The 16667-nt window shown below is 44.7% G+C and overlaps 1 protein-coding gene across 1 annotated transcript in view; it reads right to left on the reverse strand.

The window, feature by feature from the left end:
* The window catches only part of CCDC6 (coiled-coil domain containing 6), a 118357-nt gene extending 103173 nt beyond the window's left edge, over positions 1-15184 (reverse strand). The window contains exon 1 of the mRNA XM_003821180.7: positions 13793-15184. Within this exon, the coding sequence (XP_003821228.5) occupies positions 13793-14095 (303 nt within the window). The 5' untranslated portion in view covers positions 14096-15184. The remainder of the gene's footprint in view (positions 1-13792) is intronic.
* Positions 15185-16667: the final 1483 nt, after the last annotated feature.

A 16667-nucleotide genomic window follows, 5' to 3' on the forward strand; every position in this document is an offset into this window, starting at 1 on the left:
GACCTATAGGGAAAAAAACCAGATCTTTTAGGAAATGTGTTTACCTCCTGCAGTCCTGTTACTTTTACACAGCCACACAGACTGGTATAATCCTGGCTCACCAAACCCTTGGAAACCCGCTCAGTTCCCAGGCATCCCCAAGCACCAGAGAAACATGGGTCGTTAGAAGCCAGGTTGCGAGGTTCCCCAACCTGCGGTGCACAGGGAGCTTGGTGCTGCCTCAACCACCCCCGCTCAGCTTTCAAGAGGTTATTTTTCTATCATAATCTTATAGGATTATCTAGAGCAGGACTGATTTTGAAATGTATTTTGGAGGACAATAGAAGGGGGTGGGGAAGTACTAATAATAGTTAATATCATTTTCTACAGGAATAACTCACACATTACCCCAAAACTTTCCTCTGTGTATCAATCTCATTTGATCTTCATTAACTGTGGGATGGGAGCAAGATTTGTGTTAACTCTACAGTCTCTCATCAGGTAAGTAACCAAGGCTCAAAGGCCCTAAATGCAATACAACTTAGCTAGTAGGGTAGCCAGAACCTAATTAATAAGCACATAAGTCCTGTAGGGCCTGAATGTCCTCTGCTGTGTCACACTCCTTTCACGTCATCCCGCTGCCCAGCACCAATACTGAGGGAAGGGGGTGGGGCCGCCCAGGAAGCTGACTCTAAAACTGAAAATAATTTCACAGATACTTATGCAGACCATTGCACAGCAATAAAAAATAACTACCACTATATGCACTGCATGGATACTGTTTAATATTAGTGAAGGAACTAGGATAATCAAAGAATCCAGACACACAAAATACATTCTGTATAATTCCATTTATATGAAGTTCAAACACTAGCAAAACAAATCTATTAAATATATTGAGATAAATCAGAACAGGGTTACTTTTTGGGGGGGATACTGACTGGAACAGAGCACATGACAGTTTCAGGGGTGTTGACAATTGCATGTATCCTAAGCAGGGTGGTGGTTACACCAGTGACTTCATTTTTAAATTCACTGAGCAGCCGGGTATGGTGGCTTATGCCTATAATCCCAGCACTTTGGGAAGCTGAGGTGGGAGTATCGCTTGAGCCTGGGAGCTGGAGATCAGCCTGGGCAACCATGTGAAACCATGTCTCTACAAAAAAAATCCAAGAAACAAATAGCTGGGCATGGTGGTGCACGCCTGTGGTCTCAGCAATTCAGGAGGCTGAGGTGGGAAGATGGCTTTGAGCCCAGGAGGCAGAGCCTGCAGTGGGCCAAGATCACCCCACTGCACTCCAGCCCAGGTGAAAGAGTGAGACTTTGTCTCAAACAAACAAACAAATACATACATACATACATACATACAATGAGCACTGTTTGATAAATTTGTGCATTCAAAGTCTGTATACTTTAAAGTAAGTTATGGTTCTCCACCGAAGGCTTTACAAAGAAAAGTGAGCAGTTCCCAAAATCTATTCCCCAAACGTTATTGAACAGCTGTGTTAAGGTTATGGAAAACACAAATGACCCTTCAAATGGTAGGGTCTTTACATGGCAGTCACCATGCAAGGTACCGTCCAACTGCTGTGTTCAATCCCCTGCTCTGCTGCTTACTGCGATCTTCAAGGGGTTGCTGGGACTCCCTGTGCCTCATGACTTTCATCTGTGACACTGAGATCACAAAGGGTTGTCCTGAGGAGTCAATGAGTCCCTAACGGTAAAGGGTTGAGAACCGTACCCAGAAACACCACAAGACTGCAATATGTGGCAACTGTTATCATGGAATAAGACAGGTCATCCTACTAATGATAAATAACAAGATACCTGCCTTCAAATACTTCATTAAAAAGACACAAATAAATGTCTGCACTAAGTAGCCAGAGTGGATTTCCAAAAGGCAGAAATGCTCTTACTGTTCCCCCGCCCTTCTGTAGTGAGCTCCTGAAGGGAATCCAGGCACACAGCCCAGAGTTGCCCAGCTGGTCACTGCTCTCCTCCCATCCTCATTTTTCTCGGCATTCAGGTTCTGCCTGGGTGTGGGAGGAGTGCCTTGTCCAACCATTACTCAGCCCCTACTTCTTTCAAATTAACTTCAATTTATCCTTTAGATCGTGACTAAGAAATCTCCTCATTCCAGAGCCTGCGCTCTCTAACTCTGCCTCCACTCCTGGATTGAATCAGGGGCCCACCACCAATGCCACCAGCACAAAATCATCCCAGTTGTTATATACAGGCACACTGCCTGGCATACAGCAGACACTCATGTTTGTTGAAAAAAATAAAAAAACCCACTTGTACTGTGCTAGTCAGACTATTTTTAAGTAGAGATTGTAACATAAATGCAAAGGAAGAAACTGATTCCAGACTGGGATGGAGAGGGGCGGGAGGGAATCCATAAGGCTATGCCATGTGAAGAGGTGGCAATATCCTGGGGTAGCTGAACAGGGTGCAGGAGTGGAGTAGACCAAGGCCCAACTGGAGGGCAACTGAGCCAGGGAGGGGAGCACAGACTGTCCCCCATGCGATGAAGGAACCCTTCTCTAGTGTTATTTCTTTTCCAAGACAGAGAGTTTGCTACCCTGGCAACACTCCCTTAGGCCCAGCATCCTGGGAATTTGCTGTGGCAAAGGAGCAGCCCTGACTATCCTAACTGAACAGAACTGTATAGGAACTTCTAATAGGAAAATGCCCATGAGATGAAGATAAAACTGTCCCCGGGCTGTGCATGGTATCTTATGCCTGTAATCCCAGCACTTTGGGAGGCCAAGGTGAAAGGACGGCTTGAGCCCAGGAGTTCAAGACTAGCCTGGGCAACATAGTAAGACCCTCTATAAAAAATAATAATAATAGTGACCCAGGAGTGGTGGCACACATCTGCAGTCCCAGCTACTCTGGAAGCTGAGGTGGGAGGATCACCTGAGCTCAAGAGGTCGAGGCTGTAGTGAACAATGATGGCACCACTGCACTGCAGCCTGTGTGACAGAGCGAGACCCTGTCTCAAAGAAAACCGACCAAACAAAAAGGCCTGTCCCTAAATTAATTTATATGCCATCTTCCCACAGACTGTAGAAGCTCTGAGGTCAGACCTGGGCTCAAATCCCAGTCCCATCTGATAGTCATGGGACCTCAGGCAAGTGATACAAGCTTTCTGGGCCTAAATTTGTAGGCTTATGGCTATGGATAAACAGTAGTACTGATCGTATAGGACTGTGGTGAGGATTAAATGAGAGGGTATACGCAAACCCCTTCCAATAGTGCCTAACCCATAGTAAGCACTGGATAAACATCCACTGTTATCACAGCAACACAAAAAGATTTGGAAGTGGGACAATGGTGGTGAATAAAAATTCTGTAAGCTTTCTTTTTCCTTCAAACCTTTTAAAACTCCGGTTTACCTTGCCTCAAAAGAGGTCTGGCTTTAGTCCTTGACGTTCTGGAGGCAATTTCTAACCCTTTGGAAGGTCATGCCTGATAAGAGTGTCTTTGTTTACCTGAGGGCGTTGGATCACACTGGAAAGCCTAACAGTGTGATTCAGCCTGAGCGCTTTAGGCCATGTGGTATCAGCACAGCCTACTCAGGGCCTGGAAACTGAGATCTGCCCTGTGGATAGGCGACCATGTCTACGTGATGAGCCCCAGTAAAAATTCTGCAGCCCAAGGCTTGGCCAAACTTCTCTGGTTGGCAATACTCCATGTGGATTGTCACACGTTGTTGCCAGGAAAGTAATGTTGTGCACACTCCATGGGGAGAGGATAACTAGAAGCTCCACAATGAAAAACGTTCCTGGACTCTGCCCTATATGCTTTTTCCCTTGACTGATTTTAACCTGCATCCTTTCCCTGTAATAAACTGTACCTGTGAGTATAAAAATAAGTAATTTAAAAAATAAAATTACAGTTTATTCCAAATGCTATCAAGGAAATTAAATGCATACATTTCATTAAAAATAAAAAATAAAAAGCAACCATGATCTGTGAAGTGTTGGGGGGAAGATATGGGGGGGATGACCCTTCCCTCCTGGAGGACAAGCTCTTGCCATGGGTTATTCCCTCATCCAGCATCTCCACATCTGGGTGCTTACTGGCACCAAGCCCAGAGCTGGGCGTAGGGCTAGGGCACTGCACATTTGCTGAGTGACAGAAAAGAACCATATATGGGACAGCTAACAGGCAGTACAAACTTAAGTTAAAATAAGACATCAACACTTAAGGTCCAAATTTATAACTTCAAGACCAGGACAGTAAAAAGCATCTAGCAGCTTTTGTAGACCAGAGTAAGTCTTTCTTTTAAAAAAAAAACAAAAACAAGAACAAAAACAAACAAAAAAAATTAAGTCACTAGGAATAGAGGTTTACCAGGGAGGAAAAAAAAATGTGTGTTATTGTTTAATGGGTACAGAGTTTCCATTTGGGATGATGAAAAGTTCTGGAGATGGATAATGGTGATGGTTGCAAAACACTGTGAATGTACTTAAAGCCACTGAATTGTATACTTACAAATGGTTAAAATGGTGAATTATATGTTGTGTATGTTTTTATCACAAAAAAAATGCAAAAAAAGTCACTGGTACTCTTCTCTGGGTACCTAAGGTATTTCACAATATAAACCCCATGCATGCAAGGCTCAAAATGGCATAAAACAGTTAATATACTTTCCAAGGGACATAAACCCTTACCAGGTAGTGATTTGAACCTCAAGAAGTCTAACTCTACTTTATGGATAATACACTTAAAACAGTACTCTTTGGTTAATAAAAACAATAAAATCACCTAGTCAATTTTTTCCTCAAAGATTAGTAGGGCTACTTAATGAAGTGAAGACACGATGTTTTGACTCAACGGATGTCTTTGTTTAGATAAACTCTGGTCTAGTGAAGAACTCCACCCCACAAAAAACATCTCTCAGTAGAATAAAAGTTATCATTTGAGTTGGTATATTAGGACAATTTTTTTTTTTTTTTTGAGATGGAGTTTCACTCCTGTTGCCCAGGCTGGAGTAAAATGGTGCAATCTCGGCTCACCGCAACCTCCACCTCCCGGGTTCAAGCGATTCTCCTGCCTCAGCCTCCCGAGTAGCTGGGATTACAGGCATGCACCACCATGCCCAGCTAATTTTTTGTATTTTTAGTAGAGAAGGGGTTTCTCCATGTTGGTCAGGCTGGTCGCAAACTCCCGACCTCAGGTGATCCTCCCGCCTCAGCCTCCCCAAAGTGCTGGGATTACAGGCGTGAGCCATCACACCTGGCCTATTAGGATAATTTTTAAAAAGTCAAGCTTGCATACAAGTAATTTCATGAGTTGAAAAGTTATCTATATGAAACTCCAGGTATAATTATTTTTCTCTCAAATCTGTCCCTTTTAGCCTCTCTAATTCAATCTCAACAAGCAGACAGCACAAAAGACTCAAACTGTTCACTTATAGAAGCAACAGGTGAAGTGTTTAACACAGGTAACTAGATTTCTAAGAATTTTCTTTAGGTCACCCATAATCCCTGCTGCTTTCATTCTTTTACTCTCATCCTTCCTCCTATGGAAAACTTTTTGAATGATGACCTATGCCCGGCTGAACATCCCAACTCTGCTCTGCAGTACCAAGTGGCCTCATTTGATCCTCAGTGCCCTGAGATGCCCTGGTGGGTATTACCCAGATCACTTTGGACACACACCTGGCACCGCAAGGCTGGATTGATCTGGAACAGATGCATGGAAGATTAGCCCATCAATCAGCACTGCTTTTGTAAAAAACTAGAATTCAAAATTTCCTATAAAATAGTACCTCTAATTTTACTGCAAGAAGTCTTTGCTTTCAGATAGTTTCGGATTAAAAACTTGAGAAATTCCGTCCATCCACCATTATTCCATGAAAGAAACAGGAATAGAGGGAAAAAAACCACCTAGATAATTTCCATGTACTGACAGATGCAGATTATGAAATTAAAATATCAATGACATTTCTTTTCAATCATCATCACATAAAAACAAAAATTAAAAACAAACCAAAAGCCTCCCAGTGCCACCTCAGCATAAATTGAGCAACAGCTCTCCCCATCTCTGCCTTACATAATAAACTACAAGCTAATTAAACTGTGAATGAATGTGATAACTTGTTACCCTTAAAGATATTCACAGAGATAGGTGAACTTCATTTTGGAAGCTGGAAGGTAAAATTCCCCTCCCTGGGAACCCCTACAGGAGTCGGCCTAAGCTTCCCTTCCTGCGTCCATGTGTGTGTTGGTTCCTTCTGCACTGCACAATCCCCAAGGCTGGAGAGAAAGGCTGTTTCCCTCTGCTCTGTATTCCCTACAGCACCAGGCCAGGGCCAGGCTGAATGAAAGTCAAGTGCAATCCTCGCTATGCTACCGGGAGAGCCCTAACATTCCTTTTGGATATTTGTATCCAGCACACTGTATTATAAGCACTTGACAGCTGAATCCTGCCTCTTTGAGGCTATATTTATTTTATTTATTACATGCCATTTTGTACCCTTCTGAAGAAACAAAGGCGGGGGCAGAGAGGGGAGACCAGAAAAATCTCCCAGCAAAAAACAAATGAGTATTGTAATGAACTATAATCATTAAATTGCACTCCATATGTCTGATCTAGGAACCAATAAGTAAAGGGGAGGGTTAATTCTAAATGACCATCAATCATATTGTTAACCCTTTTTTTAAAGAATACTTATCCCTAAAGAGAGAACCTACACAAAGTGACCTTTGCAATTTACTGGTATCAGGGTTGGAATAAACTTCACAGCCATAAAAGAAAAGAAAATTTGACAGCCTTGGAGAAGTAGGAAGAATCTGCAAGTTAACACCACCCCAAGATCCTCACAATTAAAAATATTTTCCAGAGGATTAGTTCCTCTGTCAAGAAAATTGCAACCATCACCAAGCAGGAACATATTGAACCTGTGAACATTTACTCTGCCAACTTTGACAATTCAATATACCTGAAAACAACCACAATGTGATTGAAAACAAAAAGCAACACCTACCCACTAAGGAAAAAAAGTATGCAGAGAGGACAGAAAAGATTACCATTATTCCTTACTCAGCCTGACTGCAGTTCAGTAGTTTGGATTAGCATTTTGAAGTGTAAACACAATTATTTCGGCAAGGCATGATTTAAGGAAAACACACACACACAAATACACTGTGGTGACACTTGTGTCTCTGCAAGACACAGCAGACATAAGAATTCAACAATCCCCCTACCCTGTTTTCAGATGCTTCCCCCATCACTGCTACAGGTCACCAGTATTTATTTGCATTACTGCATCCCCCTGCAATGGGCCAGAGTTGTTTCCCAGTGGTGCATTTCAACATTAAAGAGTCATAGGAAACACCTGGAATGATCTGCCACCATCACCAAAACCAAGGCAGCAAATCTGAACACTTCCAATGGGGCTACTTTTTCCTCCAAGCCTTGCTCAGAAACACTTAGAAAGGAGAACCTGAAAATACTTTGTCCCCTTTCAGATATAATGTTATCAGGAACACCCAGGTGTATGCTGCAAGGTAGCCCACATCACCCAAAGCTAGAAGGCAAGGGCACACTGATTGCAATGGTACCCCAAAGTATACAATGCATCCATTCACATATCTGGTCTGTTTCATCAACTATGGTAAAGAAAGTGTTTGCTGTTGTGGCAGGGGAGTGGCTCTATGAAGACAAGGTCCCAGAGGGAGTGTTGGCACCTTCATCACAGAAAGAAACAAGTACATACATACCCGTGCCTCTGGAGCCAGCTCAACAAATTTCTGGGTGTTTCTCGCATGCCAAGCACTGAGGAATGTGATGAACAAGGCAAATTCTGCCCCCAAAGAAATTTACACACGAACTGGGAAAGATCTCGATAGTCGAGTGTCAGTGACGGTGGGGGGGGGGTGTCTATGGAACCACGGAAGTAGGTGCATACCCCGGTAGCAGGTGCATACCCTGGTGTGTGGCTGACAAAGAGGAAGTATCAGGGCATACCAGGAAGGGGTTCAGGTGGAGAAGGCAGTACAGTCTATTTCAACTGACAAGGTAGAAAAGAGGGGAGGAATACAGAAGAACATTTAAGGGGACGAGCGGCACCATTGAGGAGCCAGAGGAAATCTACTGAAGTTCTGGGTGCTAGTAGTAAAGGAGTGATGTGAGAGCTTAGAGAATGCACACTGGGCTAAACGCATGTAAGAGGTGTGGCTGTGAAGCAAGCAGGGCATTCCAATCATGCAGAGCCTGGTAAACCACCAGAAGGTTCACCTGGATCCAAGGACAATGGGGAGTCATTCAATATGTTTAAGCAAGCAATGGCTACCTTCAATTTTTGCTGTAGACCAGCCTCTCTGGTCCTGAACAAGAGTCACCACAAACCAGATACTGTGAATTCTCTAATGATTCCCCATCTCTAGCAAATAGGAAGCACTGTAAAAGACTGTCATGACCTTTAAAATTTCAGCTTTTGGCTGGGCGTGGTAGCTCACACCTGTAATCCTAGCACTTTGGGAGGCAGAGGTGGGTGGATCACTTTAGGCCAGGAGTTCCAAGACCAGCCTGGACAACATGGTAAACACCACCTCCACTAAAAATACAAAACTAGGTGGGCATGGTGGCGCATGCCTGTAGTCCCAGCTAGTAGGGAGGCTGAGGCATGAGAATCACTTGAACCTGGGGGGCAGAGGTTGCAGTGAACTGAGATCACACCACTGCACTCCAGTCTGGGTAATAAAGCTGTCACACACACACACAAAAAAAACAAACGGTTTTTAAAAATTAAGTACAAATAGAGTATATGAAACACATAGAAGATACTTACAAATGTGAAAAACTCGTAAATGCTGAAGAAATAGGAGAATGGCCTCTTTAAGAAGACTTGTGTACAGTTAGACCTAACTGTGAGGTCATATTTTCCTCAAAGTTGTGTCTAAAGTTGTGTGTTTCCATAAGAATCTAAGAAATACTTTTCTAAACGGGGGGAAAAAAGACATCACACTCTCATCGTCACATTTATAAAGGCAATATCGATTTGTAGCTTCAGAGTCTGACAAAAGTCTTAAAAATTGAAAATAACATATTAGACTTCCAGAGTAAATAATCCAAAATATACAACATCAACTATATGGCAGATTTTATTGGTTAATGAAACCATTACACTGTTGATGTTTAAAATAGCCAGGTTTTCTAATCATGCCAGACCAACATATTTTTCTATTATAACTTCAAAACACCTTGTACTTCTGTATTTCCCTTAACTTCTACAATAAAGGATTAATTTTACAGTCAGAGAGACACTTAAATATCAGTGATTTATTATAGGCCTTGATTTCCAAACCAAACACATACCAAAGGTCTGAAACTGCCTGGAAGAGGTACACACCCTAGAGAACCACCTGAGGCCCTGCTTATACACGGAGAATGCCAGCAACTAGTTGAGAACTTTGAAGCCATCCAATTACTGCCCACAATTGCATTTCCTCACCTTCTCTAAGACCACCACGCCTAAGACCACCACCCCGCAATAACCCTCACTACACTGAATCATATAATCCACAATCACATTCTCACTCATAGGACAAACCAACAGATCTGGCCTAACATACAAAAGCTACTCAAAAAGGTGACTATGCATTTGTTTATTTCCCCTACTCCAAAAAAAAGAAATTATGATCTGTAATCAGTAGCCTGATTCCCCTGCTGACTTAATGGGGAAAATTGAATAATCACTCAAAATATTCTATTCCACTTTTAAGCCCCAAATAAAATGGCCTAGGGCAGGCTATAACTCACAGGTGCACTGGGCGCTTGTGGACACGACTGAAAGACTGCTTACTGTTGATTCTCTCCCACAGATGATGTTTACCACTATTATACAGATACTGAGAACACAGGCCCATGAAACTAGTCGTTCATTAAATGGGTAGTTTGACCAGAATAGCCGCTTACATACCAGAAGAGACCATTGGTTAAGAGCTTCTATTAGCCTTTGGACTTGGCTTTAAAAAGGGCATAACAGAGATATTACTATACACCTATTGGAATGGTCAAAATCTAGAACACTGACAACAGCAAATGTTGGTGAGCAACAGTAACTTTTTTTTTTTTTTTTTTTTTTTTTTGAGACGAAGTCTGGCTCTGTCGCCCAGGCTGGAGTGCAGTGGTGCAACATTGGCTCACTGCAACCTCCACCTCCTGGGTTCACGCCATTCTCCTGCCTCAGCCTCCAAAGAGGCTGGGATTACAGGCATGCAACACCACCCCCAGCTAATTTTTCTGTATTTTTTTCAGTAGAGATGGGGTTTCACCATGTTGGCCAGGCTGGTCTCGAACTCTTGACCTGAGGTGATCCGCCTGCCTTCGCCTCCCCAAAGTGCTGGGATTACAGGCATGAGCCACAGCGCCCGGCCCCGCCAAAGCAACTCTTATTCATTGTTGGTGGGAATGAAAAACGATGCAGTCACTTTGGAAGGCAGTTTGGCAATTTCTTATAAAACTAAACATACTCTTACCACATAATTCAGCAATCATGCTCTTTGGAATTTACCCAAATGAACTGATATCTTTCCAGACAAAACCCTTCATATGAATATTTCCAGCAGCTTTATTCATAATTGCCAAAAGGTGGAAACAACCAAGATGCCCTTCAGGAGGTGAATAGATAAATTATGATACATCCAAACAATGAAATACTATTTAACTCTGAACAGAAAACAAGACATAGGAGTTGGGGAACATGGAAGAAACTTAAATGCATTTACTAAGTGAAAAGTCTGCATACTGTATGATTCCAACTATATGACATTCTGGGAAAGGCAAAACTAAGGAGAGAGTTAAAAAATCAGTGGTTGCCAGGAGTTTGCAGGGAGGGAAAGATGAACAGAGCGTGGAAGACTTCCAGGGCAGAAAAACTCTGCGTAATACTATAATGGTGGACACATGTCATTATACATTTGTCTAAACTCATAGAATATACAAGACCAAGTAAACTCTAGACTTTGGGTGATAATGATGTATCAACGTAGGTTCACTGCCTATAACAAATGGACCACTATGATGAAAGATGTTGATGGTGGAGGAGGCTGTGCCTGTGTGAAGGCAGGGGTTATGTGGGAAATCTCTGTACTTTATGTTCGGTGTTACGTGAATGTAAAAGTGCTCTAAAAAAAAAGTCTATTAAAAAACAAAACAAGTCGGGGGGGGAAAAAAAGCCCGTCTCTTCCCCAGGGTGTGGCAAAAAGGCATTGTGTCTTCCTGAACTTGCTCAAGGAAAAAGAAGGCCACAATCACCTTTAGTGCCCAAGGACATGAACGTTAATATCACAATTAGAACTAAAAAGAGCCAGGAAGGCAATTACCAGAATTATGGTACCATCTTCCCTTCAAATTAACTAAAATAGTGAAAAATCTAACAAGGCCTTCACTTAATTATCAGAAACTTCCTAGACTGCCACTAGCAAGGGTAATGCTTAAGTCAGCGATGTCAGGGATTGTACAGCTTAACCTTGACATAAACTACTTAAGTGTTGTTCAATGGACTCTCTACATTCACAGGCCCATTTCATGGAGTCACATAAATTTCTCCTCCCACATTACATACCTGAGAGGTCAAACATACCACCACAGAATCTGGATCCTAGGTCAGTTAACAAAACCTGCAAAATCTTGAAGGAATCTCTTTTCTGCATTTATCATTCAGCTCCTTAGTAACAACTGCCAAGTATTAGGAAACCAGGCGAACCACAAGCACTTTTTTATGTGTCTCCCTGAATATATTAGTCAGAGATTAAAGAAGAACTGAGAGGCTTCTGGTACTTGTGCAGTGTCATCTAAAACAATGTTAACTTTACTCGTTAACACCACATGACATTTCACAAAGTATATTCGGTTGGATGTCAGTGTTAGTTAAAGGTAAGTGCTAAGAAAGAAAGCCACCACCTTATACGCTCTTCTAGCCAAGTACTCAGAAGGCCTCTGATCTTAAACACCGGGAATGAACACATTTGTTCCTGCAAAGCCAACATGTTTAAGCACAATTTACAAACCTAGTTATAATACGGTCTAAGTGTCAAACAGATAACCCTTTCATAGTCTCTGCATCCCTCATTCCTCCCTCCCAAACAAAACCAGCCTGTATTGCCCACTGCATGCAAAAGGCTATTTCGCTTCATGCAAGTCTTACTACTTTCCATGGCTCACAATCTCCAAGAGACTAACCCTCTCATTTACTAACTCAAACCTTAAACTGCCTCCAACAACTTCCCTCTCTTCTTAACCCCCACTCAGCAAAGACATCTCTGTCAGCGAAGAAAGCTGCATAGGAGGCTTGGAAGTGGCTGCCTCTGCAAATTCCCCGCCCCCCTCTTCCTACCAAAAGGGCACTTCAAGAACTTTACCATCTCACATGAAAGTTACTCCAATTCCATTCTCCAAAATTGGATTTGAGCATGAAAAGTTTCTTTTTACAATCAACTGCTATTTAGGCTACTGATCACACTTAACTTGCAACTTGCTTTCTACACAAATTAAGAATGCCATCTAGTTCTCATGTATGAGCCAGCACTGGGGGTGTACACACGCGTGCGCACACATATACACAGGCTCCTCCACCGAAGGCTATTTCCTGGCACAAGGGGCATCCTAAACTTGCTCCATTTCCAAGGTGTGACCCTCTATCCCCAAATTCATCCCTTTTTCTTCATTTCAAAGTTCAGCCTAATCCGCTATTTTGCAGCAGCTATGGCCATTTATCCCCCTTGATTTCTTGACATCTTCTTCTCTGCTTCTGGCTGGGGAACTTTTGATTTGAATACAGTTGTCTGTGTGGGGATCCTGCATGTTAATGATGTGGTGAGCTGGCAGGGATGATAGGTGAGAGTACACAGTGTACTTTTTCTAGTTACGTTTCGCCTCATCACTGCTATAGGGGCCTTTCTAAACGCCTGCCACACCAGAAGAGAGACCTACAGACCCAAGCTTACCCTTTTCTGGGCAGCCTCCAGGGGACAGGTAGAAACAGAACAGATGGCCTGTTCTCCAGTATCTAGACTCAGAAGCAAGATACTTCTAATCACTCCACGAAAGAAGCAAACACACGTACCTCTGGCTCAGCCAGGGAGTCACAGTCACTACCCTTCCCCTGGTTTCGGCCCCAGCCCTGTCCAGGCGTGGATGCTGCACTCTCCTCGCTGTAAACCGTCCACCCTCCCAACCCAAAGCAAAGAGCTTCCAACAGAGGTGGGAGCATTAGCGCCGTACCCGCCCTTCCCTCTCGATCCCGGCCAGAAAACTCCACTTCCCGGATTCCCGGCCACTCTCTCCCGCCCCCTCCCCGGGCGATCCAGCTAGCGCAGTCCAGATGCCAGCTTAGTGCCCAGTCCAGCTGCGAACCCCCACACTCCGAGCCAGGCCCCAGTAAGAGATCCCAGCTTCCTCCCTCTTCCAGGACTGGGGTTCTCCAGATTCTGGACGCACCCCTCAAACATGCTAGGGCTGAAAAAAGTCCTACCCCGCCCCCCAGCCACGCCGCCAGCCTCCAGCCCAGCCCCGGAGGGGCCTCCTCTCCAGAGGCCAAAAGGGACCATGAATGGTTGCCACAGTAGCCTTCCCCCGCACCGCGCAAGGGTCCTCAGCCCCCCGAGGAGGACAGACCCGCGTGGCCCCGAAGGGATACCTCCCTCTCCTCCCGGAGGCCAGCAGGTCCCGGCAGGGAGTGTGCTCTCAGAGGGTCCCCGGGAATCTGGGGAAGACTGGGGGGTGGCTGGATTCGGGTGCAGCCCCTCCCGGGGCGGGCGGAGGTCGGCGCTGCGGCGCGTCCCCGGGGGGCACTCACGATGGTCACGCTGGCTTTGCGCAGGTCGCGGTTCTCCTCCTGCAGTGCCTTGCACTTCAGTTTGTAGGTCTCCAGCTCTATCTTCAGCACCTTGTTCTCTTGCTGCAGCGAGGCCAGGCGGTTGGTGAGCTCCTCCAGGCGGAACGGCGAGATGACAATGCCCCCCGACTTCCCACCGCCGCCGCCTCCCCCGCCGCCACCGCCGCCGCCCGAGGTCGACGAGCAGGACGACTGCATGGCGGCCGAGCTGCTGCTGTTGCCCCCCGCCCCGTCCGTGTCGCTCTCGCTGGCGCTGTCCGCCATGGCCGCGGCGGGCTGGGGAAAGGAGGAGGAGCAGCAGGGAGGCGGCGGCGACGAAGGCCGGGCTGCGAATGAGTGGGCGCCGGGCGAGCACAGGGGAGCGCCGAGCTGAGCGCCTGGCACCAGGGCGCAGACTCGGAGCGGCGGCGAGAGAAAGAGAGGGCGCTTCCCGCTGCCAAGGGACCTCCTCTGCCAGAGAACAGAGACCCCGCCCGGGCTTGGGCAGTATTGCACTGGGGCTCGCTCCAGCCAGGCTGGGCGCGCTCCCTAGGCCGCCCAGCAAAGCTGGCTGAAAGCTCCGGGACCCGCCCGCCGCCGTCTGGTGACCACGGGCGGGCTGGGAACGCGCAGGCACTGCGGGTGCGGGAAAGCCAAGGACTGCCCCCGCACCACCAGCTCGCCAGCCACACGTGTTCCAAGGGAGGGCCTCCGAGCCCCCTGATCTAAGCCCACGGCCGCCCAGCCTCTTCCGGGCTCGCGCCCGCCCCGAGAAAAAGGAAACCTGATGCCCCACCAGCCTCGCCAGGTGCCGGGGACACGTGGAAAGGTCAGCCGGGCTCCGGCACCCATCCTCTACCGTGTTGTGGCCCCATCTTCCGCCGACTGTGTGTGCGCGTGTCTCCCTCTATCTGTTTCACACATACACGCAGTTTTATATTCTCAAAAGCAAGGTGTTTTTGACTAGGAAGGCTTGGATAAACCTAAGAGAACAAAGTTCCTCTACAAGAGGCCGAGGAGGATGAAACAACAGCCCCCACAGGTTAACCTTGTTAGGAAAGAATTTGCAGGAGAGACACACATCTCCTTTAATAACCTCATAAACCACACTGCGCTCAATTGTTTAAACAAGGTGCAACTGTTTTTTTCTTTTTCTCTTTGCATTTTGCAAACATTTCCAGCACATGTCACGTAGTAGGATTAAGACAGTAACATTTACCTAATGAAGAAAAAAAAAAAAGGAAAGCGAAACACTTTTAGTAGAAGATTGAAACACCTCTTTAAGTGCCAATTTTCCAAAGTAACTGCGGACATAACATTATGCTATACAAATAGTAATGATTGAGTGGGAGTGCAACATCACCCGTCTTTGCTATCCTCTTTCTCACTCCTAGAAAACTTTAGCATGTAAAAATAAAACAGTAATTACTGTAATGCGGTCTAATTCATGGTTCTAGCTTTGCAGTTTAAGAAATTAAAAATCAAAAACTTTTATTCCCCCTTCCTCTTCCCAAAGAAAGGCTTGCAGGAAATTGGCCCAGCAGGTGAGATGATTCTAAACACTTTGCCCTGTTGACACAAAACAGCTTTCACTTATGTATAAAAATTGGAAAGTGAAACTGACCAGACTAGTTTTATTACCCACGCTTAGTTAACATTAGAACAAACACATGGTAATAGAAAATAGAAAAAAAAGTGTAATTTTTTTTTCTGTTGGGTTGAACTTTCTGAAAGATTTCTAAAGTGTTAGGAAGAAAGAAGAATGATTCTTATTCCCACTCCCCCATTATCTTTAAACCTAAATTTGATCTCATGATTGAACGGTGATTCAATGGCTCTTGGAAACTGGCACCTCAGAATAAACTCGAAAACACCAAGTGTTCCAAATGACATCATCTTTCACCAAGATGGCTGCTTTTAGCAAACAGCTTAAATGCCAACAGCAACTAAACCCGTTTCTCCCAGGTATTTTTTAGCTTAGTGCTAGAGGGCTTCTGAACTCTGTCACTGTTTGTGTAGCAGGAGGGAGGAAATGCTTGGCTTTGCTCTTGAGAAACATATAGGCAATCTAAATCATTCTGTTACAAGTGATCCAGTTTAATTTGCACTGAAACTTAGTTCTCTCACTTTTTTGGGATCTAGTACATGAGACAATGAGTTAAATTGGAAACGGATTCTGGAAAGCTCACTTGAGGGTTGAAATGGAAGAGTAAAGCTAGCAGGGAGAAGCACCACAGGGGGGAACAGATTTAACAACATTCTTTCCACTTTATTCAGCACTGTGATCGAATCTTAAGAGTAGGTCTGGCTGCCATACCTCACAAGTTTCTATTGTTCCCTATTCCATATTATCTTAAAGCTTCCACTTTTAGAGCTTATTGCAACAGGAACATTCCTTCCAGGCAGAGCAGAGGCAAATTAACTCTCTCTTAGCGTCACCACAAAACTAACCGCCTTGGAAAGGCGGACTCACACTGCTTCAAGTCAGCAGAGGGGTGGAGTTTGAAGCGCCTGGTTTTCTTAAAGGGCCCACGTCATGGTAAGCTTAAGAATGTAGTGGCCTTCAATAGAATTTGGAGGAAATTTGCATTTTGACATGGGACTTGTAGGTAGTAATCGTGGTTAGAAGACTTTAGGGAGAAAGCCATCTTCTAAAGCTTCCCTGCTGATACAGATGGGAATTAGCTGGAGAATATTTTTTCACCGCGGTTTTTATTGTTATTGCAAAGCAGAAGCGTGTCTAATTTTCTACTTCTTGTAAAAGTGATTTCCCTTATAAACAGATCATTTATCACAACACTGGTTCCGTAATAGCATTACAATGGAAACACCAGTTACAAAACCAATAATATCATTA

Source organism: Pan paniscus, chromosome 8 (assembly GCF_029289425.2).
Source record: "Pan paniscus chromosome 8, NHGRI_mPanPan1-v2.0_pri, whole genome shotgun sequence".
NCBI lineage: Eukaryota > Metazoa > Chordata > Mammalia > Primates > Hominidae > Pan > Pan paniscus.